The sequence below is a fragment of the Dunckerocampus dactyliophorus genome, chromosome 19 (assembly GCF_027744805.1).
Source record: "Dunckerocampus dactyliophorus isolate RoL2022-P2 chromosome 19, RoL_Ddac_1.1, whole genome shotgun sequence".
NCBI classification, from domain to species: domain Eukaryota; kingdom Metazoa; phylum Chordata; class Actinopteri; order Syngnathiformes; family Syngnathidae; genus Dunckerocampus; species Dunckerocampus dactyliophorus.
The window spans coordinates 14,548,331-14,573,661 of record NC_072837.1 but is presented as its reverse complement, the minus strand read 5'-3'; the positions used below and the strand labels follow the sequence as shown (position 1 = coordinate 14,573,661).

The 25,331-nt window shown below is 47.0% G+C and overlaps 1 protein-coding gene across 3 annotated transcripts in view; it reads left to right on the top strand.

Annotated features, from left to right (window-relative positions):
• hivep2a (HIVEP zinc finger 2a) overlaps positions 1-25,331 on the top strand; it is a 70,869-nt gene that overhangs the window by 42,367 nt on the left and 3,171 nt on the right. The window contains exons 4-15 of one of the 3 annotated variants that reach the window (XM_054762724.1): positions 14,848-14,896; positions 14,982-16,205; positions 16,482-18,337; positions 18,423-18,686; positions 18,770-18,938; positions 19,008-19,086; positions 19,157-20,783; positions 20,867-21,024; positions 23,511-23,686; positions 23,771-23,872; positions 23,958-24,786; positions 24,923-25,031. In XM_054762724.1, the coding sequence (XP_054618699.1) occupies positions 15,209-16,205; positions 16,482-18,337; positions 18,423-18,686; positions 18,770-18,938; positions 19,008-19,086; positions 19,157-20,783; positions 20,867-21,024; positions 23,511-23,686; positions 23,771-23,872; positions 23,958-24,786; positions 24,923-25,031 (6,366 nt within the window). In that variant the 5' untranslated portion in view covers positions 14,848-14,896; positions 14,982-15,208. The other 2 variants (XM_054762725.1, XM_054762726.1) reach the window with 2 other exon arrangements.

Sequence of the window (25,331 nt, the reverse complement as noted above, 5' to 3'; positions counted from 1 at the left end):
ACCACATGACACACCTCGACTTTCCACTGCATCTCAATCTTTGACCACCCTCAATACTCGCCATCTTGGCTCCGTAGCAGAAGGGGAAGAGACACTTGAGTGGTTTCAATTTACCATTAAGAAGGAGAAAAGGGGGGAAATATTGTGATGGTCATTTCCAGTAAGTGTACAATGTCAGTGATGGATTTGGCAATACACTGTCAACATTCACACACTCAGGAACTAAGTAAGTACACAGGGTACTTACCAGCGTACTGACACAAGTACAGCATTCCATTTGAGATACAGCTCTGGTCTCTTCAAATGGACCTGACTCAGTGGAATCATGTGATATATATGCAGGAATAATAACGCTAATTATGAAAAATGTGTGATGAAAAATGATGATTTAGAACAGAGATGTTCAAAATGCAGCCCGAGGGTCATTTGCAGCCCATGGCTGTTTTTTCTTAAAATTAATAAACAAAAAAACAGCAAAACTGGAAAAATCAACAGTCATTTTACAAGAATAAAGTCAAAATATTAAGTCGCTTAGGTGTGTTTGTGTAATCCTGCAAAATCATCACCCAAAACGTGACCTCTCACACGTCATGCTTGGCCGAGCCAGAGGTCAATAGTTGTGAAACTTCGAATTTGACTGCCCTCCCGTGGTTAAAGCGGAGACATTGGTGGACAGGCGTCTCAGAGGACAGTGCGGTGGGACATTGTGCGTTTTTACAAGTTGGGAAGCGGTAGCTTACCAGTCTCCCTGAGCGCTATCATTCTTTTCTTTTCAGCTTCCTGGCCTATAAATATTTGAGCAGCCCCATTAGGGAGCGAGGTCATCTCACCACGCACACACTCACACCGGCCGCCATTAAGGCCTCGTCCTGCCTAATAGTCTTGTCGGCGCGGCAGGCCCCCGAGCTAACGGGCTAATTAAGAGCGAAACAGGTTTAACAAGTTTAGACTGTTCTTTAAGGCGGAAAACTGATTAATTAACAGCGGCGGGGCAGAGTTCGTTAAGGATTGGCGTGATTAATTAAAGTAACTTTATACGGTGGAGAAGGTGAGGAATGATTGCAACCCCCCCCACCTTTCCCCCCAGAGCAGAAGGAAAGAGAAGCACAGGAAGCGAAAGAGCGCAGGAGAAAGATTGATGGCGCCAAAGAGAAATTTAGGTAGCGCCAAAATAGAAAAGTCAGCAATGATTTAGTGAGCAAATGAAAAAGAGCAAAATGTGTCAGACACACCCGAGGTCACGGAGACAAAGTCAGACTGGGCCGCTGCTAGTGTACGCTTCATATACAGTAGCTAACTTTCATACATTCCATGGATGCGCATGTAGGGACAGGAAGTAAGAGATGCAGCAGGAAGTCAACAACAAGGACGTGTAGCAGCAATTAACAGGAAGTGGAGCTGCAATAAACAGGAAGTGTAGCAGCAAGTTACAGGCAGTGCTGCAGCAGGAAACAGGAATGTAGCTGCAATAAACAAGAAGCTTATCAGCAAGAATAAAAAACAGGAAGTGCAGCAGCAGGAAACAGGAAGTGTAGCTGCAATAAACAGGAAGTGTTGTGGCAAGTTACAGGTAGTGCAGCAGCAGGAAACAGCAATGTAGCTACAACAAACAGTCGGCGTACCAGCAAGAGTAAGAAACAGGAAGTGCAGCAGCAGGAAACAAGAAAGTAGCTGCAACAAACAGGAAGCGTATCAGCAAGAATAAGAAACAGGAAGTGCGGCAGCAAACAGGAAGTGTAGCGGCAATGAACAAGAAGTTTAGCTGCAGGAAAAAGGAATGTAGCTGCAACAAACAGGAAGCGCATCAGCAAAAATAAGAAACAGGAAGTGCAGCAGCAAACAGGAAGTGTAGCTGCAATAGACAGGAAGTAGAGCTGCAATCAGCAGGAAGTGCAACAGCAAGAAACGGGAAGTGGAGCAAAAATATACAGGAAAGAAAAGGAAGAGCAGCAAGGACAAATAGTAAGTGCCACGGGGGAAACAGGAAGCGAAGCAGCGAGGAACCGGCAGTGCAGCGGCAGGAAACAAGAAGTGCAACAGGAGGCTGCAGGTGCTCAGTGAAGCGTTACGGGAAACATTGAGGATGAATTTCATGCACAAAGTAAACTGAGAGATTTCCTCTTCGTGTGCTTGGAGCCATCTGTGCTCACATGCAAGACTTTTTTACTTCTAGAAGATGTTAGTCACACACACACGCATACACACACAAACACACACACCTCCTACCTACCTGCTGCTCTGCGGATGTGAGGGGACGAAGATATTAGCGCTGCGTGGGTGAGCAGGCAACACGTGTGTGTGTGTGCGTGTGTGTGTGTGTGTGTGTGTGTGTGTGTGTGTGTGTGTGTGTGTGAGTAACTGGTGTTAGAGACAGTAGTCATTCACCTGCTGCCCCCACACAATAAAGTACACTGCACACACACACACACGCAGGTTGGCGTTTATAAAAGAGAACCAGAATGTGGACTTATGACGCCTATTCTTGGTGCGTTTTTCATTGTGTGTTGTTGTAGTGAGTTGACAATGGTTACATAGTTTTGCATAGTGGAGTGTCTTCAGTCTGCAGATGAACTTTACTTGTCACGGTGTGACCCACATCACGTTGTCGCTATCTTTAGCATTGTTATTAATATTACGCCAGATGCTGCCGGGCTCTCGTCTGACGCAACGGCGTGCAACATGGCCTCCAGGACCACTTCCTGTGCCAGCCTGCGGCCATCGCTTCAACACGGCTTGATAAGACGAGTGGGAGGGAGCAAGGAGATAAGGTGAGAGGATAGGAAGTGAGGAGGTGAGTGGGTGCAGATGAAAGGAAGCAGCTTGCGTAAGCTTGAACACACACACGCATGTTGAGATGTGGTGCTGGAGGGCGAGGATGCTCACATGACGAGCCTGAGCGACCCAAAAGAGTGTTCCACTCCTGCTGGAGGCGTCATGGCCGACTCTACAGACGTAATCCAAGTTAGTTTGGATCTCTGTGCACCGTCTGAAGAGATCCCTTTGCCACACACATCAGCCCGGACCAGGCAGCGCTTCTTCTGGCATGTCCTAGATGGTTCTAGTGCATCTAGAGGTCCAAGTGGCAATGTTTGCGTTTCCAATGTCTCTGTGACACACTGACCCAGTTTCTCCATGAGGTGATTTTAGAGCTCTGAGACCAGAATCCAAAACTGAAAAACAGAACAGTACCAGACTCTTGGACTCTCACTGAACGTGAGAGTGAAAATATTGTGTTGGGGAATCAAACACTGAAAACTGTAAACCATCACACGAGTAAAGATTCTGCAGGTTGATTGGGTTTCTTCCACCTGATGGCAGAACCAGGGGCACCTGGTGCTCCTCTCCATGACGACAAGTTATTGTCATAACAATATTTCTGCATGGAAAAACACAAGAAATCATGTTTTTGCTAGTCAGACCACTCCTTGGTTCTCATCAAGTCCCTCCCTTCTTTTTGCTTTTGACAGGAATCTAACAGGCGCGCTTCTTTTTCATTCTGGCTACACGGAACCGCTTGTGTCGCCACTGATTTCATGTGTTAAACCACTTAGTTTCTTTTGTGTTAATGATCTGTTTCAAGCAGCTGTGCTGTCCACAACTTTCAAGTGAAGACAAACTCCACCCGGCCAGTTGAAGCCAACAGTGTCCATCCACAAAACAAGCGTACCCTTTCCTGTGTCCGTCGAGCTTCCTGGAGGATTCTGCAAACTGTTGTGGAAAATCTAATGAAGCCACACGCACGCACACACACACTTACTGACACACACACACGCGCACACACATAGTAATAGTTTCAAGGCTGGCCCGGCAGCTCTGTGGAAAATATGACTGCCTTCTCTTTTCCACTGGCAATTTACACCAACAGGACGCCTGTTTTTCCCTCCTCACCTCACCTCCTCCTCACCTCCTCCTCGCCTCCTCCCTGCTCCATCACCGTGCTCTCCTAAATGGAAACACGCTGCTCCGACAGCTGCTGTATGTACACTACATTTACTGTGCCAGGCCCTGGAACATAGATTTTTTTCAACACTCTCAATTGCTGCTGTGTGTCACTTTGTGTTGCTGATAACTGCAGGTTGTGTGTGTGTGCGTGTGTGTGCACGCGTGTTTGTGTTTGTGTGCCTTGTTGCCTTGCACAAAGGCAGTCAAAGCTGGCAGGACAGCAAGAACAAAATCTCACAGTTTTAGCAGGAAGTTATTCCAAGCTCAGAACATTATGAAGTGAAAAGGAAGGCACATTTGTTCTTATTGCATAATCATTCTTTCCTTATTTGTTCTCATGTTGACTTTTACACTTCCACTACATTTACATACACTTCCTCACATTCACTTCACACATCATACAAACACAACAGAGGTGTGTGTGTGTGTGTGTGTGTGTGTGTGTGTGTTCTCCCTTGCACTCCTGCCTCCTGCATCCTTATTTACTCCCCTGCTTCCCTGTCCTCTGCATCCTTATTTCCTAACCTGCATCCTTATTTCCTGACCCGCTTCCCTGTTTCCTGCATCCCTGTCGCCTGTATCCTTATTTCATCCCCTCCTTCACTGTCCCCTCCATCCTTATCTCCTGACCTGCTTTCCTGTCTCCTGCATCCTTATTTCCTCCCCTGCTTTCCTGCCTCCTCCATCTTTACTTTCTCCTTTGCTTTCTTGTCTCCTGCATCCTTATTTCCTAATCTGCATACATATCCTGCTGCATCCTTATTCCCTTCCCTGCTTCCCTGTCTCCTGCATCCTTATTTCATGCCCTCCTAACCTGTCCTTATTTCCTCCCTTGCTTCCTTGTCCCCTTCATCTTTATTTCCTAACCTGCAAATCTGTCTCCTACATCCTTATTTTTCCCCTGCTTCCCTGTCTCCTCCATCCTTATTTCAGATCTCCTTCATCTTTATTTCCTCCCCTCCTTCCCTGTCTCCTTCAATCCTTATTTCATCTCTTGCTTCCCTGTCTCCTACGTCCTTATTTCCTCCCCTGGATCCTGGTGTGCTGACCTGGATCCTTGTTCCTTGCACTGCATCTTTAACCCCTCACCTGCATCCTCATTTCCTAACTTGCATCCTAGGCGTGTTCTTTGTGTGCGTCCTTCCTTCTCTCTTTTATCCTACTCCCCTCACCTGCATCCTTTACCTGCATCATCAGCCTTCCTCCATTTTTCCTGTCGTGGATCCTCATCCCCTAACTTGCATCAAGGTTCCTTCGACTGCATCCTTCTTTCCTCTCCTGCATCATGGGCCTCTCACCTACGGCGTGTGCTTGCTAACTGTCCTGCCTCCCTGTCGATGTTGTCACACGTGCATCCTGGTTTGCTGCTCCTCGCCTGCGTCTTTCTTCCCTCTCCTGCGTCCTCATTCCTTAAGTTGCATCCTCACTTCCTGGCCTTATGTTTGATTGTTTTATTTCTTATATAAAGTTTATTTTAAAGAACGTTGTGAGTGGATTGGAAGTTTGTTGTGCAACGGAAGCTTTTATAGCAGCGATTCAGCAACCGTGACCTTGGCAGGCCAACAACTTCCTCCTCCCACACACACACACACACACGCACACACGCACACACACACAGCTGCTGGTGCTGCCCACCCCCCGCACACACACATTTCTCTGACAAGAATATCAAGTCATGTAATAGACTTCCTACGTGTGATGTCTACAGGCTCATCGCTCGAGTGTGTGTGTGCATGTGTGTGTGTGTGTGTGTGTGTGTGTGTGAGTTCAAATGAAGTTCATTTGATTGCTCTCAGTTGAGTTTCATTGTGGTCTTCTGGCGTCATTAAAATGGGTCCTTGTTTTTTGTCTCCATGGCGATGCGTGTATGATTGACAGCTCTAAATGAGAAGAAAAACATGGCCGCCTGCGCATGGACAGCAGGCACTTTGAGTCCTGTTAAGTCCTCTTTGCTCATAAAGCAAGGTTATGTAACATTGTGGATGGTTTTAGGAATACTGCCCAGCACTGGGTTGGTGTAGTGTTTTGCTCAAGGGAACCTCGGCGGTCCCTAAAAAGCCAATAGTTGAAATCTCTGAATATCATTTGTCATCGTCCTTCCTGTTTTTAATACGACAGCATCATGCTGGCGCCTCATCTCAGACTCTTTTCCCACCAAAGCCGCATGCAGAAAAATGGGAAAAAGGATTCCATTTTGATATTTTTCACTCTGAAAACTTCCAATGTAGGTCAAGATATGCTGAACACTTCAATATCGTTGACAGCATACAAAATATACACCAGTACGTTTTTCTCATGTACGTATTTATTTGAGCTCAAATTCTCATGAATGAATGACTTCCCTGGTCAGCCAAATACTGTATAAATATTATATAGGCTTGGACAACGTCAAATATAATGGATCTATTTTTTAAGGTTAAGGTTTTTTAAGGTTTTCTAATGAAAAAAAAATAAGTCCTGGTGTTTTTTCCTAGGGTTTTTTTTTTTTTAGGTTGTTTAATTTGAAATTTAATTTCAATTCATCTTGACTATCAAAATGGAGGCCAGTGCTTGTACTTTTTCTTTTTTGAATTTTTTTTTTTCACTGCAATTGTAATTATCTTTTTTGTGTTTTTATTTTTTTCAATATGCCGTGGGCCAACAAAGAATGGTCTGCAAATGGCCCCCGGGCAGGACTGTGGACACCAGTGCTGTGATCAGTCCTCATCTGATGGCACATTTGTTTATTATTATTAACATTTCACACTTTAAACACACACACACACACTTCCTGAGAGGAGATGTTATCCTTATAAAGTTGCATGCTGGGAACTTCTTGTTTAAACGGCGAGCTCCAGCTGGTCGCCTCCAGGCGGCGCACTTGTGGCGTGGTGTTTTTTTTGTGTAATTGTCCATCTGATGCGAGAAGTAGCGATTGTGATGAAGCCATTGGCAATGTCATGGTGCAACATGATGATTGGCTAACCAGAAATACACGTTCACTAGTTACTACATGCTATGTTGTGTTCATGTAGAGTACGTATGTTTAGTTGAACGCGCACATAAGTCGCCTGATTCATATTACGTATTCACTTTAAAAAATAGGACAGGTGTGTGTTTGTGTGTCACACTAATGAGCGGGATGATGCACCGTCTCGCAACAAACACAAACACACCTCAGTTATTGTTCCAGTAACTTTTATGTCCCTCCAGCTCAAAAAGTGTGTGTGCCCAAAGCTGCTGCCTTCCCCCATCACACCCCACCCTCGTGCCCCCATCACCCACTCCCTCCCTGGTGGGAGATAAAGAGGTTAATCACTGAATGGAAACCATTAGTACGACATTTCAATAATTTACACACTGTCTGAACACACCAAGTACAGCAACACTTTGGCTGCTTAGAGACCTAGCGTGTGTGTCCGTGTGTGGTCACATGACAGCAGCTGGCATTGTGCTTATTTAGAGACCATGAACTTCCTTCTTTGTCCTCACCTTTTCATTTGTTATTCTCCGGCCTCTTGTATCATCCACCATACTGTACGCCAGGCGTGCCCAAGCCGTGGCCCGAGGTCAGGTTGCGGCCTGCGGCACATTCTAAAAATATCATTTAACAAAAAATTAAAATTAAAAAAACTGCAAAAATGGAAAAATCAATAGTAATAGAAAAAAGTTATAATCTCACAAGAATCATGATAGTACGAAAATAAAATTAAAATAAAAGTTTATACAAGAAGAAAATTTAAATACAGTAGACACCCCCTACAACGTAACTAATCCGTTCCGAGAACCTTTATGTTATAGGGTTTTTATGTTATACGAAGCGTAAAATACATGTAAATAGCCTAATCCGTTCCAAGATCTTCCCAAACTCACCACCTTTGGCCCTTCAAAGTATTCAAAGTCCACCAAATATGGTGGGAAAATATAAGAAAACGTTAGCATAAACATAGTAGAGTAACATTCCAATATAAAATAAGGTAATAAATAAGATTACTGTAAATGAATAAAACTGAAAAACAAAAACAATCTTACCATTCACGAGATGTCTTGATCAGGAGCGCAAGTGGAGGCAGGAAGGAGGAGGAGGAGGAGGACTAGCCTGAGTTGGAACACGACTCAAAGAGTCTAAGAGTCAGCTGGTCTCACAGACAAACGCACACGCACTACACGATAATGCTGTGTGCAAAATTTTTATTTGTAACTTAACTTAATTGTTTAAGTTAGTTTAAGGGCGACTACGAAGAGGAAGGGAGGTTGAAGGGAGAAGCCTGTCTCTCACACAAACTCACGTACGCACTTTATAAGTCAGCCAATGAGTTGAGAGCGTAGGTGGTTCCCCGATAATCAGCCAATGAGATGAGAGCGTAGGCAGTGCCCCGATAATCAGCCAATGACAGCGTGAAGCGTCAGAAGGCGTCACCAAGTGTTAGTCTGAACTTGCACCGACTTGACGCTTTACGTTATATGGAATTTCTTCTGCAATAAGATTCAAAAACTTTACATAAATTCTTTACGTTCAGTGGAATTTACGTAAAAGGAGGTTTACGTTATGCGAGGTAGTACTGTATTTGGGAAAAAAAAATTTAAATCAGCAAAAATGTGAAAAAAAGAAGTTGATACCAAGGAATAATGGGCTTTTTTACCTAAAGTATTTTACAAAGCTGAGATAGTTTTTTCTTGAAATATATATAACTTCTTAGCACAGGGGCCACCAACGTTTTTCCTTGTGAGAGCAACTTTTACAAAATGAAAATGGCCAAGAGCTACTCATTTTTGTAACATTTATTTTCAGAGCTTATTTTAAACCCAAACAATGCGAATATGCTTGTTTTACCAGAACATCAACAAAATTCTGGCGTCCACAACTCACATTTTGCATTTCAGAATGCATTTCTTTCTACTGTTCTTTCATTATTAACTGAAAACCTAAATGAAAAGCAGGCTTGCGGGCACCTCATGTGGTCGTGGGGGGCTACCTGGTGCCCGCGGGTGACCCCTGTCTTAGCATATCTATATGTGTTGCTTTACAAAACATCAAAGAGGCCCTTGTGCTCCTTCATTTTTTACGATGTGGCCCTCGGTGGAAAAAGTTTGGACACCCCTGCTGTACGCACTTCCTCTCCTTCTCTGCTCTCTCTTTGTGTTGGATAGAAACATAGGATGCACACACATGAACACACACACGCACACACACACGCACACAGTACGCTGACAGTTGTCGTTGTTGTCGTCATGGAGAGATGCGTTGTTGTGATTGGCTGCCGGGCTGAAGAAAGTCCCACAGAAATAGATAAGGCAGGAAGTAAACGGGCCCAAATAAGCCGTCGCTTATCTTTCTGTCTTGGTGCGTTTGCACGAGGCGACTGGCGCGAGCGTGCACGTGAGCCCCGCGTCACGCTTCCTGAAAGGCCGGCATGAAACACGTTAAACACGCCGAACACCGAGTAGAAGCACACAATGCTTAGATTGACATCCGCAGATGATACCAGCTGTTTATGTGACAACTCGTCACGCAGGAACATGCTGGTCGCCGTGGTGACACCGCTTGGACGATCGTAAGCTTGCTGGCTCGCAAAAAGGACGTCACAGATACAGAGGGGTGCTGCATGGATCAGTGGGGAACGCATTCAATGCTGGTGCAGATCCAGATCAAGGTACGCACCGAGGACATGATTGTGTCTTTCATGGCAGTTAGCACCACCTACAGGACTGGAGTGGAACTCATCAGGATTTTTCAGTTCGAAAAGTCAGGTTCGGATTGTTGGGCCTTGGCGGAGGTTTGGAAGGTTAGGAAGTGTAAATCCTGGTGTGTCTTGTGTGTGTGGACGGAGTCAGATATGCAAATAACACAGTGACATCATACCGTGGACACACAGAGGACCCATCTTTCTTCTTGATTTTTTTTTTTTTGTCGTCGTCCCATTCAGACACTGCACTGCGTCTAGCTCCGCCCCTTTAGCGACCCTAACAGCTGTTCTTGGTACCCCAACAGCAGTTTTGTTTTAGTGCTGCAGCGTATCCAAGTAAATGAACAAGATGCTCCATGCAGAGAAAAGACTAACTAACCATCAGGTGTGTTCAGAAAAAGATGATTTCATAACAAAAATCGTCTTTTTTTCATCTTTTGTCGTGCGCTTCTTTCTGCTCATTGACTGACTGGCTGCTTCTTTTCCTGCTCATCCACTTTGCGTGCGCGTTACTATTTTTAACCTCAGCTTTCGACCTACCTACTACTTGGATGTTCTTGTCATGCCCTCTGTCAGCCCACACACACACACACACACACTTATAGGATGCCGCCAGCCATGTCTCTCCTACGCACAACAGGTTGTGTGTGTGTGTGTGTGTGTGTGTGTGTGTGTGTGTGTATGAATCAAGCTTTATGTAAGCCATTCATGCTGCACTCTGACACCATTCAGCTCTTTAATTACATAAAGTTCTTTATCGAAATACACGCACCTCCTGCAAACATGCTCCCACAGTGAAATACCACATCAACTATGAAGTTCTATTATTATATGGCTATGTAAACTACATTTCTGGTTGCACTACAGTGTTTCTCACAGGACTGCAATCTATCGGTGGGGTGTCAGCAGAACCAGCTGTCATTTTTATGGACGCTGAGGGAGACAAAAAGTGAGCAAAAAACATGAAAAGCGAAGAAAATATTCAAGGAAATATTAGAAATGCAAATGACATTTCTTCTATTATTCTTCTTTTGTGCTTTTTTTAATGTCACAAGCAAGACGGAGCATCTTGTGAGTGCTTTTAGATGCTTTTAGACCCGCTGCTGGTTGAGAAGCGCGATATGTGCTTTTTATGCTGGAGTCAAAGAGAAGAGGTGGGATTAAGTCAGTGTTTTTGCAAGTCTTAAGTAAAGCCCCGTTTACACTTGCACGCATTTTGTCCCCACTGTGGTACGCAGTTTTACGAGCCAATAGCATCCCAGTGAGTAAATGGGTGCTAAACAGGAGCAAGTATGTGTAAACCGTACGGGGCTGCGTACCAGCGAGCAAGGAAAATTTTGAAACGTGCGTGCGGTGCACTTTCCCTGTGAATGTACCGCATGTTAATAAGTGATCATAACGCCCAAAGTGATGTCTTCCAGTCAGAAATTCCCTCTCCCACTCTGTCCGTGCTTCTTTTTACTAGGTTACGCCTCCTTACTGGTCTTTCCACGTTCTTTTTCTGCATTCTTATTAGCTGTGAGCTAATAAGGACTTTTCAGCAATGAGAGCTTTTTCTCTGGAGTTCACCATCTTGTAGGTCCCTTGCAAATAAGAGAAATTAATGAAGATAGGAGTGATGCCTGCTGATGCATGGCATCACGCGTGATGCAGCGGGACCCTATAGTGCCACGACTGCTTCACAGATGCCAGAAGTGGTGGTGACAGCGCATACCCAAGCGTACTGTTGTCGTGCACTAGATGCAAACAGTACTTGATAAGGTGTAAATAAGTCGTGCCAGAGTGTGGTCATTTCGTGCCAATGCGCACCATTTTGCGTGCCAAGTGCGTAATTTATGAGGAAACCGAAGCAAACTAGTCTTCGCGCTTTTCAGACACACCATAAATAAATAAATGACACGCATCGCCGCGGCAAATTGCGGGACAATGCGCAGGCAAAATGGCCTCTCATCCACACGCATACGGAGGTTTTTGTGCTTAAAAACGAAGCAATTGGAAAACTCGGGCCAGGGTGAAGATTTTTCTCAACTTCAGCTTCAGCATATTCGTGTGGGTGGCGAAAACGGAGCTTTTGGCTTGTTGCTGACGTAACAATTACTGTATGTGCCGTTATCTCCACATTAGATAAGTATAATTTAATGTGTGCAATGGCTAACATGACAGTATAACAGTAAACATATGCATACTTTCGCTTTACATTGACAAACAAAGGACACTATACCGCTGCTGTTTTGCTCGCTAAACGGCTCTGACGCCCCCGTCAACGATGGCAATTTGGGACAAGACCCGATCGGACCTCTCGCTGGTGGGACAGCGTGTTATTTTGGAAGAACGGCGTGGGAATGTTAGCATGGCAAGAAGCTTGTGATTGCGTTTGACTGAGCTACGTCACCCGCTCATTGAAAGCTTCCCTGTTATATATGCCTGCCTTGTTCTGCGTAACTATTGTGGTTACAATAGTACAATTTGCCAAACACACAATTATTTCAACAATGATAGCGTCACAGCCGATGGACTTTTTCTTGGTCGATGAAATGAACTAGACTTCTCAGTACTGTAGTCTGATACATTTTTATAAAGAACATGTTTCGTCCATTTTCAGTTTTATATTCAAGCCATTTTGCTGACAAATGTGAAATAACGTACTGAAGAGTATCGCTACTTTGCTAGCGGTCCACATGTAGCTTCTACTGTACGTTGCCATGGTTGTTATCATACGGCTACGGAAATGAGGTCATCTGATTGGTTGAAAGCGCCATAACAGACCATGGCTGCAGCACCCCCTTACTTTGGCATGCGCAGGACAGCCTGCATATGCGTATTGGTGTGGATAGGAAAGGTTTTAAAACGTCACCGTGTGGATAGAGATTTTTAGGACACCAGAGAGGGGCAGATGTGCGTTTTTGAAAATATCCGTATTCGTGTAGACATGGCCTCAGGTTGTCTTTGTAAGCCGATGTTTACATTGTACATTTTCAGTGGTACAGGAGCAATAACAGATACTGACACAAAAGCCTTAGAGCGCCCTCTTGCGGCTGACAGTGTGGAAAAAAACATCATATAAGTCGGAGTGCACGTTGCAGGACCAGCCAAACCATGAAAAAAAGCGTGACTTATAGTCCGGAAAATACGATACTCTTTCCTTTTCCGCAAATGATGGGGTTTTCTGTTGTTGTGCTTTGAACGAACACACAACATTAGTTCTTCATAAAATAATTAGAATATACAGTACCTAATATTTTGATGACGTTAATGTCATCATTAAGTTAAATAGATGTCTGTCTGGAATTACAGCAATGAATTTTTGACATAACTTCATCCCCGTGTTAAGGCTTTGCGGCCAACTTTGCTAAGCTTATTTTAATCTAAAATGTGGTATGAGTTAGGAAAAATGTAGACACATGCTCACTAAAAAGGGAAATAGGTGCCTATCGGGCCACTCGGACTTCCATTTCCGTGAAAGTCGGCTTCCTCAACCTCGTCGTCGTCTATGGACACCACATTCATGAGTCACTGTGCATTGACCTTCTATGGTGAAGTACGTAGATGTGTGGTGATGAAAGGGCGTAACTTGAAGCGGAGTTGCGTAAACAAACTTCTCCTCAAGGTGAAATCTATAAACCACAAATTGCATGAATGTGTGCGTCCGCCACTTTTTATAGGTCAAAATATTTTTGTCCATGTGCATATTTTGGGTTTCTTGGCGACTTTTAGTCAGATTTCCAGGCAGATTTTTATAGAAGAGGCCCCAGGTGCGTATGAGGTGTGTTAAGAAGCAGAGTTGCAATGCAATCTACTGTACAGAGTTGGAACAACAAGCTACATTCACACGCAGTCCCATCATCACGGGGCGTGGGGCAAAAGCTAGCACCAAATCTATTTGTGGCGGGCCTCCATAAAAATATGAATGTACAGTATTTTTTCTGTTGTGGTGTTGTTGTGTATTATTTTTGCATGCTATGTTTTTGTTCTCGTTTGACTGGGATGTTTTGAGATGGAACCTCATCTCTAAGCGGAACACGATTTAGCGTGTGGAATGCAGCAATACTTGAGGGCTTACACTTTGTTACATGCCAAGTTAAGTAGCCTAGCATGTCACAGAAACAGGAAGCTGATGGGGCTTGAAGAGGAAGTGATTAAAAATAGGTAGTTAGTGCACCTGCCGCTGCTGCATGGCTTGGGGCACACCTCCGCATGTGTGCGGAGAAGAACCCGCACTTCAGGTTCTACCTTGTGTCAAAGTGTAGAAGACTCAGCTGTCATGTGACGCCTCCATGAAGCCCAAAATGTTACTTTGCTCTCATCAGCAACACCATGTAAACACCAAACATGACGTTCTCGGTGTGTGTGTTTGTGTAGGGTGTGTGTTTGAAAAGAAACACAAGACAGCCCAAAGTTAACATTCCTGCTGCAAAGCATACAGCATGTTTTCATCAAGCGCTATTTTTAGAGCACACGTTGGTCCCCCAGACGCTCGCGTCACCAACTCTGAGGCCACTCTTTGTGTATGTGTGTGTGTGTGTGTGTGTGTGTGTGTGCGTGCGTTTGCGTATGAGAGAGAGAGAGAGAGAACGAAGGAAATACAACTAAACTGCAACTTCAGCAGGTGTGTGTCGTGTGTGCTTGTGCGGCTGTCACGTTTTGGTGCAGTGATTAGGAAGCGAAATGAAAACAACACAACAGACTGGACTCTTCATTAGGGACGCCACTGAGTGAGATCCAATACAAAAACTCCTAATAGTTTAGCAACAAGATGTGGTCTAAATATTAGAAAAAGCTGTGAACATGATGTAGTCATTTCTTGTGTACGATGGTGTAGCTGTACCTAATGTTGTGTGTGTCAGTTCCACCTTTCAGCACAAAGAGGGAGGGGGTGAAGGTGCTGGAAGGCCTGATTTGTGCTCTTCAGCATGGCCTTTTTGGCCGCCCACAGTCATGATGACACTCCAGCGTCACTTCCGCTGTGCTATTTATATCAGCCTTTGTGTCTTTTTAGGAACAGCGTGGGTATGCTGTGCACCAGTGACTCACTGAGCGGAGGTAGGGAGGGCGGGGGGTGGGCGGGGGAAGTGGCGGAACAAGCAAAGGCACAGATGGATGCTAAAAAAAAAAATAACCAAGCAGAGACGCCAACGTTTGCAAAGCGGGCCGCTTCTTGACAACTTAGCAAGTCTTTGTGAGGTGACGTGTTGTCATGAGACACATCTTAAAAGTAATGAGCTTGTTTTGTTTGTTGTAGGTGTCAGTGAGCGTTGAAGCCACAGAAGATCTTCAAGCACTTTGAACAAGTTGGTATTGAAAGCAGGTAGATTTAGTTTTTAAAGTGTTTCCACTGTTTCACAATTCTTCTTTTCTGTCCCGCCCACACATCAGCCTTCAAATGAACTGCACAGAAATACAGGAATAAGACAACATGGGAGAAGGAGACATCTGATGTGATCTCAACTCCACTTCTTGCTTCCAGTCAGCTCTCCAAGCAAACTCTTTCAGCGATGGCAGCCGTCAGATGTTTGGTTAGCATGGGTGATAGTTTTGGGACTCTGTAAGCCTCAAGGAGTCATCCTCCCGTCTCCTCTGCTGCCTCTTCACTCTTCTCCCCAATGGAAGCTCGTGAGTCGGCTGCCAGCGGGCAGAAATGCCCAAGAAAGGACACAGTTAAGGAGAAGAACCCCCTACAAAGAAAGTGGGCATCTGAGCCTTCTACGACCACCAAACGAAGCACTTTTACTGATCTGGGGGCACAGCACCGCGAAAATTTGCCATGCCGCGCCAACGCAGGATCAGATCCCCAACACAAGTACGCAATCACAGGGAATTCCGGGAAAGCGCTATCTGGACCCTCTGCTGTTGGGGCAGTAGGAGGCCCGCCATCTCAAGACCCCCAGGCTCCCTTTGCACAGGGCTTTCCAGGTGGGTACACCTACCAGCTGGGCCAGCCGTACCCGCAGCATCCTCAGACTGAGCGCTTCCTCTCGGGAGCCAAACCCCAACCAGGACTAGAGCCACATGCCTGGCCCTTTGTGGGCCAGTTGCCTTCAGATGATTTGTACCCCGTAGGTCACCCAGGACACACTCACTCCCATGGAACTGGGGCGGGGGCAGGGAGGTTCCCCCGGCAAAAATCTCCCAGTTTACCGAGCTCCTTTGGACCCTACTCCCAGTCAGGACCTGAGCCAGGAGAAGAGGGCTATGGCAAAAAAGAGCATAAAGCCAAAAAGCCTGGAAAGTACATTTGTTACTACTGTGGCCGCGCCTGCGCCAAGCCCAGCGTCCTGAAGAAGCACATCCGCTCCCACACGGGCGAGAGGCCATATCCTTGTGTGCCCTGTGGCTTTTCTTTCAAAACCAAGAGTAACCTTTACAAACACCGCAAGTCCCACGCTCACGCCATCAAGGCTGGACTTGTACCCTTTTCAGACCTAGCTGTGTCCCGCAGTGGGGACACGGACCAGGCTTCGCCAGCGGGGGAGGCCGAGGTCCACTCCGATGGGGAGCAGAGCACCGACACTGATGAGGAAGTTGTGGAAGGATCCACCATGCTGATGGACAAAGATGGATCCATTCCGCAGATCTCCTTTGAAGTTGAGAAGAGTGCAGGTAACATGTTTGCTCTTAAGACATAAAACATAAATACATACAGTATGTTGTTTGTTAGTTCCTGTCTGCATTTTTCTAAAAATCCCCACAATTGGTCATCTCTGTCCCATTTCATCTGATATGAAATAAATATGTGTGTGTCATTCAATCCAGGTTCTGCATGTGGGCATTCCTATTCACTTTGCGATAGTGGATGTGTTTTTAATTACACACGTTCTTAGTGTATGTTGTTAGTGCTCACACAAGTACATCATGTCCTCCTATCTGATGATGTAGGTGGTGCAGAGCCAGCATATGCAGATTCAGCTGAAGATCAGTTTGTGGGCTCCATTAAAGTGCCTATCCTTATTGTCCCCAAGTCTGGAGGCGTCCCGTCCACAGGGATGGAATGCCCGCCGTTCCAGGACATAAAACTTTCCCACCACATGATGACGTCCCTGGCTGGGAGAAGAGGACGTTCACTGGATGATTCCCCCTCAGTCAAACCGAGTTTGGCCCGGAGACTGCATGACAAGAAAAGCCAGGATTCTGATTCTGCTGCGTCTCAATCGTTAAACCTGCTCAGTCCTCACAGCAAAGGCAGCACAGACTCAGGCTACTTTTCACGATCTGAGAGTGCCGAACAGCAGATCAGCCCTCCAAATGCAAACGTTAAAACATACGAGGAGATTATGTTCGGTCGGACCTGGTACTACCGACCCAACTCCAGATCTAGGCAGTCTATCACCGTGGCGATGGCTGGGGCAGACCCTAGTAGCCTGGCAAGCCTGAAACAATCAGGTGTAGTTCTGGACATGGGAAAGATCTCTGAGGATCATATCTGCTTCAGGGGGGACCTCGGAATGTCTGGAGAGCCTAAACAGTATCCAACTGTACCCGGTCAGAGCAGTACAGGACTTCTGGAGCCCCCATCAGATTCCGGGCACCTAATCAGGAGCAACTCCATGCCAACATCTTCTCCACCAAACCTCAGCCTCCCTCCAGGGATAAGAGGCAGCCATTCCTTTGACGAGATGATGACATCGGATGACGTGTTTTATCCACCTGGACTGCGTCGACTCCGAAGACAGGCTGCAATAGAACTTTCAGCCCACGAAGCCCACACAGGAGATGCTGAGGGCTATGGACACATGCCTAAGAATTTCCCTACATCCCTCGCTAAGAAGATCAATGAGCGCACTCCGGGAGTCACAGAGCATGTTGCCTATAGCACATATCGCACTAAAGTAAGCATGTCAGAAATAGCTACCAGAAAGAGGAGGAAAGAGAAGAGTGTTGGGGATGAAGAAGACAGTCCTGGTCACTGTGACAGTAGCTGCAGTGGTTCAGTCGAGATGACAGGAGACTACGGTAGTTTTGACGGCTCCAGAGCCACCCCAACAGGGAAAGGCTCTCTTAACAGTGCTCATAGCCAGTCAGACAGCTTTGATACCTGCACTAGCATGTGCTCTGAGGACATGGCTTTGTTTACTGACGCTGAATGTAGGAAGGCAGCTGGGAACGTCATATCAGTCATCCAACACACAAACTCCCTCAGTCGGCCAAATTCTTTCGAGAAGTCCGAATCCTTTGAGCAGTCAGGATATCATCCCTCAGCCCCATCTAGCCAGTACTCTGAACAGTCTGACTCGGACATTTTTGAAGATGCTTTGAGTCCAGAGTCGGCCCAGCTGAGGACCGAGAGCATGGATCAGCAGCCGCAGAGTGACAGTGACCTGGCTTCCCTCTCGTCTTCATCAGCAGCAGCTTCACCCGGGCAGCCTTATCACATCCCTCACAAACTAGTCCGTCAACCTAACATTCAAGTTCCCGAGATCAGGGTCACGGACGAGAAAGACGCAGAAGCTCCAATGGCCAAGGAGGTGGAAAAGCATCAACCGCACATGGAGGAATTCCAGTTGCCACAGAGGAGTGACACCTTGTCACAGATGCCCTCAGAGAAGCTCCCGCCCAAGAAAAAGAGGCTGCGCCTTGCAGACATGGAGCACTCGTCTGGGGAATCCAGCTTTGAGTCCACTTGCACCAGCCTGTCTCGCAGCCCAAGTCAGGAAAGCAATCTGTCCCACTCGTCTTCATTCTCCATGTCCTTTGACAGAGACGAAGGCCTCAAGTCGGTGTCACCCACCAAACAGGTACCAAATCCACTGGTCCAAACATGCACTGAACCTCCACTTTTCCATGTTGAGATCTAAAATGTGTGATATTTGTGTGATTAAGACCCAGGAGGAATCAGCTTCGGGTGGGGGAGGTAAAGCATCTGAGTTCCTGACGGTGCCCGGCAGTGGTCATTCCAGCCACCAACAGCAGAGGGAGATGAGGAGGTCCTCGTCAGAGCAGACACCATACTCGCTTCCCTCAGACTTGCCGGAAATGCGCAGCAAGTCCTTTGATTATGGAAGCTTGTCGTCCTCCAGACAGGGAGAGTTCTACGCCAGAGGTCCCACTATGAAGGAGCCCCGCCGTGGATGTCTCGTCCGACAGGTAGACCTCCCTCAAACCGCATGATTTTTTGTTTGACTTTTGACTTGCTTGAAGTCTTAAAAACATTCCTGTAATATATACAGGCTTCACTCAGCGTATATCCAGAGGCAGTCACCCAGGAACCGGGAGGATCTGAGCTGTCAATCAAACAGGAGAGCGTGGAGCACGGAGTGTGGCCTGGCCCAACAGGACCACCACATAGCATTAGCGACATAGCCGGCAGAACCAAAAGAGTTGGCAACACTGTTGGTGGTGGGTTTTGTAAACAGACCTTCATCCATTGTTTTGAAACTGTCATCATAATGACTCCATTCTCCTCAGTCGTAGGAGCTCACCAGCAGCATGTCCTCCAACAGAGTATCAGTGAGGATAGTCTGCAGGACGAGCCTCACTATGCCAGGTCGGTCTGAGGCTGTAAAACATGTTTGGCTTTGAATTCTGCCTTTACTTATTCTTTGTTTTTGTATCAGGTCCCAGCAATATCGCCTCCAGACTCAGGGCTCATCATCTGAAGGAGAACATCTAGTTCATGAGGTCATGAACAAGGAAGTCGTCCAGCAGCAGTTCCTGTCTTGCCAGCAGTCTGCTCTGTTCTGGAGTCAGGAGACCAGTCAGACATCCAGACAACAGCTGACCCTCCAGGCCCAGCAGCAACTCCGGAAACTCCACATCCGATCACCGACCAGCCTGCCTGGACACGCAACACACCACAAACATATCCAAGATCAGATGCCACATGATGGACAATCAGAACCTTCTTCCATATTCCATCACCAAAACCTGGCCTCTCTCTCATCCAAACACTCCCTGCCCACCTCCAACACCACCCCCATGCCACTACAGCAGATCCAACCTATCTTTGCCACCCAGAACCCGGGCCCCCACGCCTCCCTGCCTGGTATGCTAGTTCCTGTGCGGATCCAAACCGATGTGCCATCCTTTGGTAGTGTTATGTATACCAGTGTTAGCCAGCTCATAGCGCACGATCAGAGGCTCAGCTTAGCTGGACATAGCAGCATCAGTGACATGTCCCTTCAAGGTGGCGCTGTAAGTGTCAGCCAGTCGCCTGAAGGGCTCGGACGAGGTCCAAGCAGAGCAGGTTTCAATCTATCACACTTCCTGGGTCAGACAGATGGAACAGTACTGCGCTCCCCACACTGGAAGTCTCCAGATTCTGGTCCCAACACAGGAATTCCTCTGTCACTAACGTCAGGTACCATATCTACCACTGACGCCTCAGGGTCCAGCATGGGAGGCAGCAAGAGGATGCTTTCTCCTGCCAGCTCTTTGGAGCTCTTCTTCGAGACCAAGCAACAGAAAAGGGTGAAAGAGGAGAGGATGTTTGGGCAGATGGTGAAAGAGATGAGCGCTGTCGAGCTGAGTGGAACCGACGGCAGCAGTGAGCCCGAGAAGAATGTAGATGACTGTGAGAAGATGTCTTCTTCTCCGCCACTGGGCGACTTCCCTGCTCCCAACAAGATAGCCATTCCCATCCGTTCCTCTGCACCCCACCAGCCTGACGTACCCCGCCCAGAGAGCTTCACCCCTCCTCTCCAGATTGTCACTGACTCTTCTCCTGTTTCATGCGGCCGAGACTCTCCTGAAGAGCTTGATGTGGACGAGTCCCACCTCAGCCCCCAGTCCATGATCTCCTCCAATGACGCCGAAGTTGCTGACGCCTCCAAGCAGCCCACTGCCAGTAAAGTCCCAACAAGCGTGCTGCTTCATTTAGCAGTTAGCCAAAATCCAGGATCGTCCAGAGCGGCGGGAGAGACTCTGCTGCTTGCCGACATGACTGACGTCCAGCAGTTTTTCCAGTTCCCAAGCCTGCGCACCATCAGTCGGGTCAGCTGGTGCTTCCTGAATTACACCAAGCCCAACAGCAGTCAAGCTGCCTTGCAGAGCTCCATCTACAGCTCTTGGTGCGTGAGCGCCTACAACCCCAACCCGCTCAACCTGAGCACCAAAGCTGCGCTGGCCCTGCTGAGGTCCAAACAGAGGACCAACACCAACCTCCTGTACACCACAGCCACCATGGCGCCGCCCAGCTCGGGTAAGCTGGTCTCCTCTGTCGCCTGGAAACTGCGGTTTGATCAGGTATGCTTCACGAGGACGTCAAAGGAGGTCCACTGTCATGTGAGATGTTATACGCTAAGACACACTCCTTATTCTTGTGGCAGCTGAAGCCAGAGCTGATGCCCGTGGATGTCAGACATTTTGGAAGGAAGATGAAGGGCGTGGCCTCATGGGAGCGATCCAAGGAGGAGCATGTGGACAAGGATGTCAACATCAAGCCCACGGCCACCGAGCCGACACGCATCAAAATCTTCGAAGGCGGGTATGTCCAACACACTAACGTATCACAAAAATGTGTCAATGTGAATTTACAGAAGAAATATAAACTCTAACAGTGATTATTATTTTTCTCATTTTCACTGCATGAGATTTAACTAAAACCAACACCAATGACTCATGGGAACTTGAAGTGTCTGCTTAAATGCAAAAAATCTCCTTTGAGTTGAAAGTAAGACTTTTACAACGTGTTCTTTGTGAGTCTGTTAAATCCATCGCAAGGACAGAAAGACTCACATCGCCGTTATTGTAATCACAGCTGTCTCGCCATTGTCTTTTGCTCACTAGTCTCCCGTGACAGTCGAGTACGGAAAGTTCAAACTAAGCTATCCTGTGCCGAGTTAGCTGCAGGCTAAAAGTAATCAGCTGCTGCAGCACTAGCGGGTTTGCTAGCAGTCGCCTTTGCACTTTGACCAAACGGGAAGCAGTTTTTGAGGAGCTTAATGGCATCTGATGTGCTCACAAGTCTTTAAAGTCCTGTCAGAAGTCACGATGACTCAAGTCCACATCTGTCCTTTACGACTTACGTACCCCACAGAAGAAAAAGACCAAAATGGACTTTAAATATGAACGTCAACACTCATTAGAACGTCAGAGATGAGTCCTGCCAAGTGTTTTTTATTGCTGAGTACTGCACACAGTGATCATTAAACATTAATTATGAAACGCAGCAATGAAGAAGGTCTTGTTTGTCCCTCAAGGACAGCAATAAGGGGACAAGAGACATGAACACAAACACGCAAGGCTTATATTAGATTGGTAAACTAGGTCAAACGCTTCCCTCATGGAGGAAGTGAGTGTTGGAAACATTGGTCCTCCATACCCAAGGAAAGTGTCACCACCATGATGCGCATGTCCAAGAGAAGTCATCCTTCATGTCCAGAGTGAATGCAGCTGTGCACACATCTTACCTATCACGTCTGGCTAAAGACAACCTTGTCCTAACACTTGTCCATGCACCTTGGACACCGCGCTGCTCATTACCTGCCAGCCGGACAGAAAGCGGCTTTGTGAGTCAGCCGCCGAAAGGAGCCAATAGGAACCGGTTTGAGCTTTCTGGATGTACTCCAGCGTTCCACACTTACCAGAACCGGACGCACATTTCCTGCCATGACACGCGTCCCACTGCCAGTGACCTTTCCATGAGAACTTTCATCTGCATACTGACATCTTGGATGAAATGAGGATTATATCATTGGAAAGTCTGGGAATTTTGTGCCTAAAAAAATCCACGGCTTTGTCTCCAAGAGAAAGGAACAAGACCTAGAGAAGGAAATATGTGGAGAAATTGCGCGAAGAGCTGAATCTAAATGGAAACGCTGTGCAGTAAATATGGCATTACGGGAAAAGTGGGATTTTTTTGGAACATGGAAAATTGTTATCCTGAATGTTTTAATGCCCGAATGGTTTGAATGGGTTTAGGGAAAATGACATTTGTGAGGAGCTCAGTCATCCGGGAGGAGCTCTTAGTAGAGCCGCTGCTCCTGCTGAGCAGCTGAGGTGGCTCGGGCATCTAGTACGGATGCCCCCTGGACCTGGACGCCTCCCTGGTGAGGTGTTCCAGGCATGTCCAGCCGGGAGGAGGCCCCACGCCTCAGTGGTCGGACACTGGGAAGTCTTGACTTCCCTACTGAGACTGCTGTAAGCGGAAGAAGATGGATGGATGGATGGAAAATTATACTCATTTTAATGGGAATTTTTGGGCCGGAAAATGTGGGTACTGTATTATACTTAGATCAGGGGTGTCCAAACTTTTTCCAGCGAGGGCCACATAGTGAAAAATGAGAGGATGCAAGGGCCACTTTGATATTTTGTAAATATGCTAAGAATTTTTTTTTAGCCTATTATTAGTATCAACTTCACGCTTTCTTTTTTCCAATTATGTTTTTTTTACAAATATTTCAACTTTTTAAATAATCTTTGTAAATGTCCTTTCCGTGAAATAATGACTTTATTCCCATAATATTTAAACTTTCCCCAACCAAATTTTCCCAAAATTACATCTTTTTGTTTTGTTTGTTTCTCATAATATTACAACTTTTAAAAAATAAAGTATTTTTGCATTATTTTTGTCATTATGAGCTTATTCCAACTTTTTTCTTGTTAGAATAAGTTTTTCTCTTAATATCTTGACTTTATTCTCGTAAAGTTACAGCTGTTTTTTCCATTTCTGCTGATTTGTGTGTGTGGGGGGGTTCCATCTCTTTCATCTCCTTCTTGTAAATTTTATTCTCGTAATTATGACATTAATTCCATAATATTTTGACTTTATTCTCGTAACATAACTTTTACCGTAATTTTCTCATTGATTTGTTTGTGATCTTAATGCAGTATTACGACTTTAAAAAACAACAACACCTTTTTCAACTTTATGCTACTAAAATGATGTTATTTTAGTAAAAGGGGGGCCGCAAATGGCACCCGGGCGACACTTGGGACACCCCTGACATAGATACTGTGCTTGACTTCCAGGTACAAGTCCAACGAGGAATACGTTTACGTGCGCGGGCGAGGTCGAGGGAAGTACATCTGCGAGGAATGCGGCATCCGCTGCAAGAAGCCCAGCATGCTGAAGAAACACATCAGGACACACACCGACGTGCGGCCCTATGTATGCAAGTTCTGCAACTTTGCCTTCAAGACCAAAGGTGGGGCTTACTTCTCCCTCATTAACTGTTATTCACCATATACAGTATGACACATGAAACAAATACTTACGTGTGTGCGTGCAGGAAATCTGACGAAGCACATGAAGTCTAAAGCTCATCTGAAGAAGTGTCTGGAGTTAGGCGTGTCCATGTCCTCTGTGGAGGATGTGGAGGCAGACGACGCAGGTACGAAGCGTCCCTAAGCGAACGCCATATCTGTACATCACATATCTGTGATGATGGCTCAGCTAAAACACTTTTTGTCTTGCAGACGTGGGCGAGGAAGGTCGGAGGTTATCAGGCAAGATGGCGGAGCACCAGTTCTCCGATGTAGACGACTCAGAGGGCGGCGAGGACGACGGCGACGATGACGAAGACGACGAGGACGACGACTACGACGGGGACTCCACCCCCAAGACTTGCTCACGCTCCACCAGCCCGCAGCCTTACGGCCTTCCCTCCCTGTCAATCACAGCTGTGGCTGCGTCCCACCCGTCGCCGCCCCACCCTCAGCATTCCGACCCCCTGGTCCACAAGCCGCCGCTGTTCAGCTACTTCACCACCGTGCCGAGCATTCACATCGTGTCGCAGGCTCTGCCCAGTCAGCGGGTTGACCGGGGGCGGAGTCAAGAGGAGCACCAGCGAGGGATGCTGGCCAGCAGGCTGCTGGCACCACCCTCCTCATCCATGGATGAAGACCTCCCCGTCTCCTCTCTGGATTTCCCCTCACCGTCCTCTCGTCTGTCCTCACCCGGGTTGGATTACCCCAGCTGCCCTTCTCCCATCTCTCCCTCCTCCTCCCCTTCACCCCGCCAGTACCTGTCGCCACATTGCGACCTCTTGCAGCAGACAGGGCGTCTGTCGCCTCGGCGGGACGCCTCCCCTCTGCGCCATGCTTCCCCCAAGAGGGACACGGGGGGATATCGACGTGAGCTGTCCCCCAGGAGGGGGCACCTGTCGCTGCTCTCGCCCCTCCCTCGCCCCGCATCTCCTGGCAGGAGGGACTACAAGCGTGAGCTGTCTCCACGAGGACGCCACAAGGGCATGATCAGACCGCATTCTCCTCGACGGGCGCTCCAGCAGCACCTCCACCACCAAAGGTGAGATGTTCACGTCCATGTTTATGTCGTTTTTGCTACCCCTCAGTGGTGAAACATGGTAGTGCAGGTGCAAACATTTCAAGTAGATTCCGGTAGAATGTTCAAAGTGTCCTGACCGGTTGTTTGTTGTTTGCAGCCAGCAGAGCGGAGCGCGAGGCCTCAAGTCGGCTCAGCTCGCTGGGCTGCTGAGTCAGACGGAGCTCGGACCTCGAGAACGCCGCCGAGTCGGCGCCGACATAGACACGGTGAGTTCCGATGGCTACTTGGAATACTTGCATCAGTACACTTCAATAAATATACTGAGTACACGGTGTACTTCATTCCTGAGTGTTGACAATGTAGTGCCGTCCCAAATCCATTACCGTCACACACTTACCGAAAATAACAGTATTTACTTTGTCCTTCTACTACTTCCACAACTATGCTCCTCAACCGCTATAATTTCAGTTATCCCTCCCCTTCTGCTGCTAAGATGGCGACTGCTGGGGCGTTTTGAGTGCAGTATCCGTGTACTGACAGCGTACTGCATTTTACCTTATGCACTT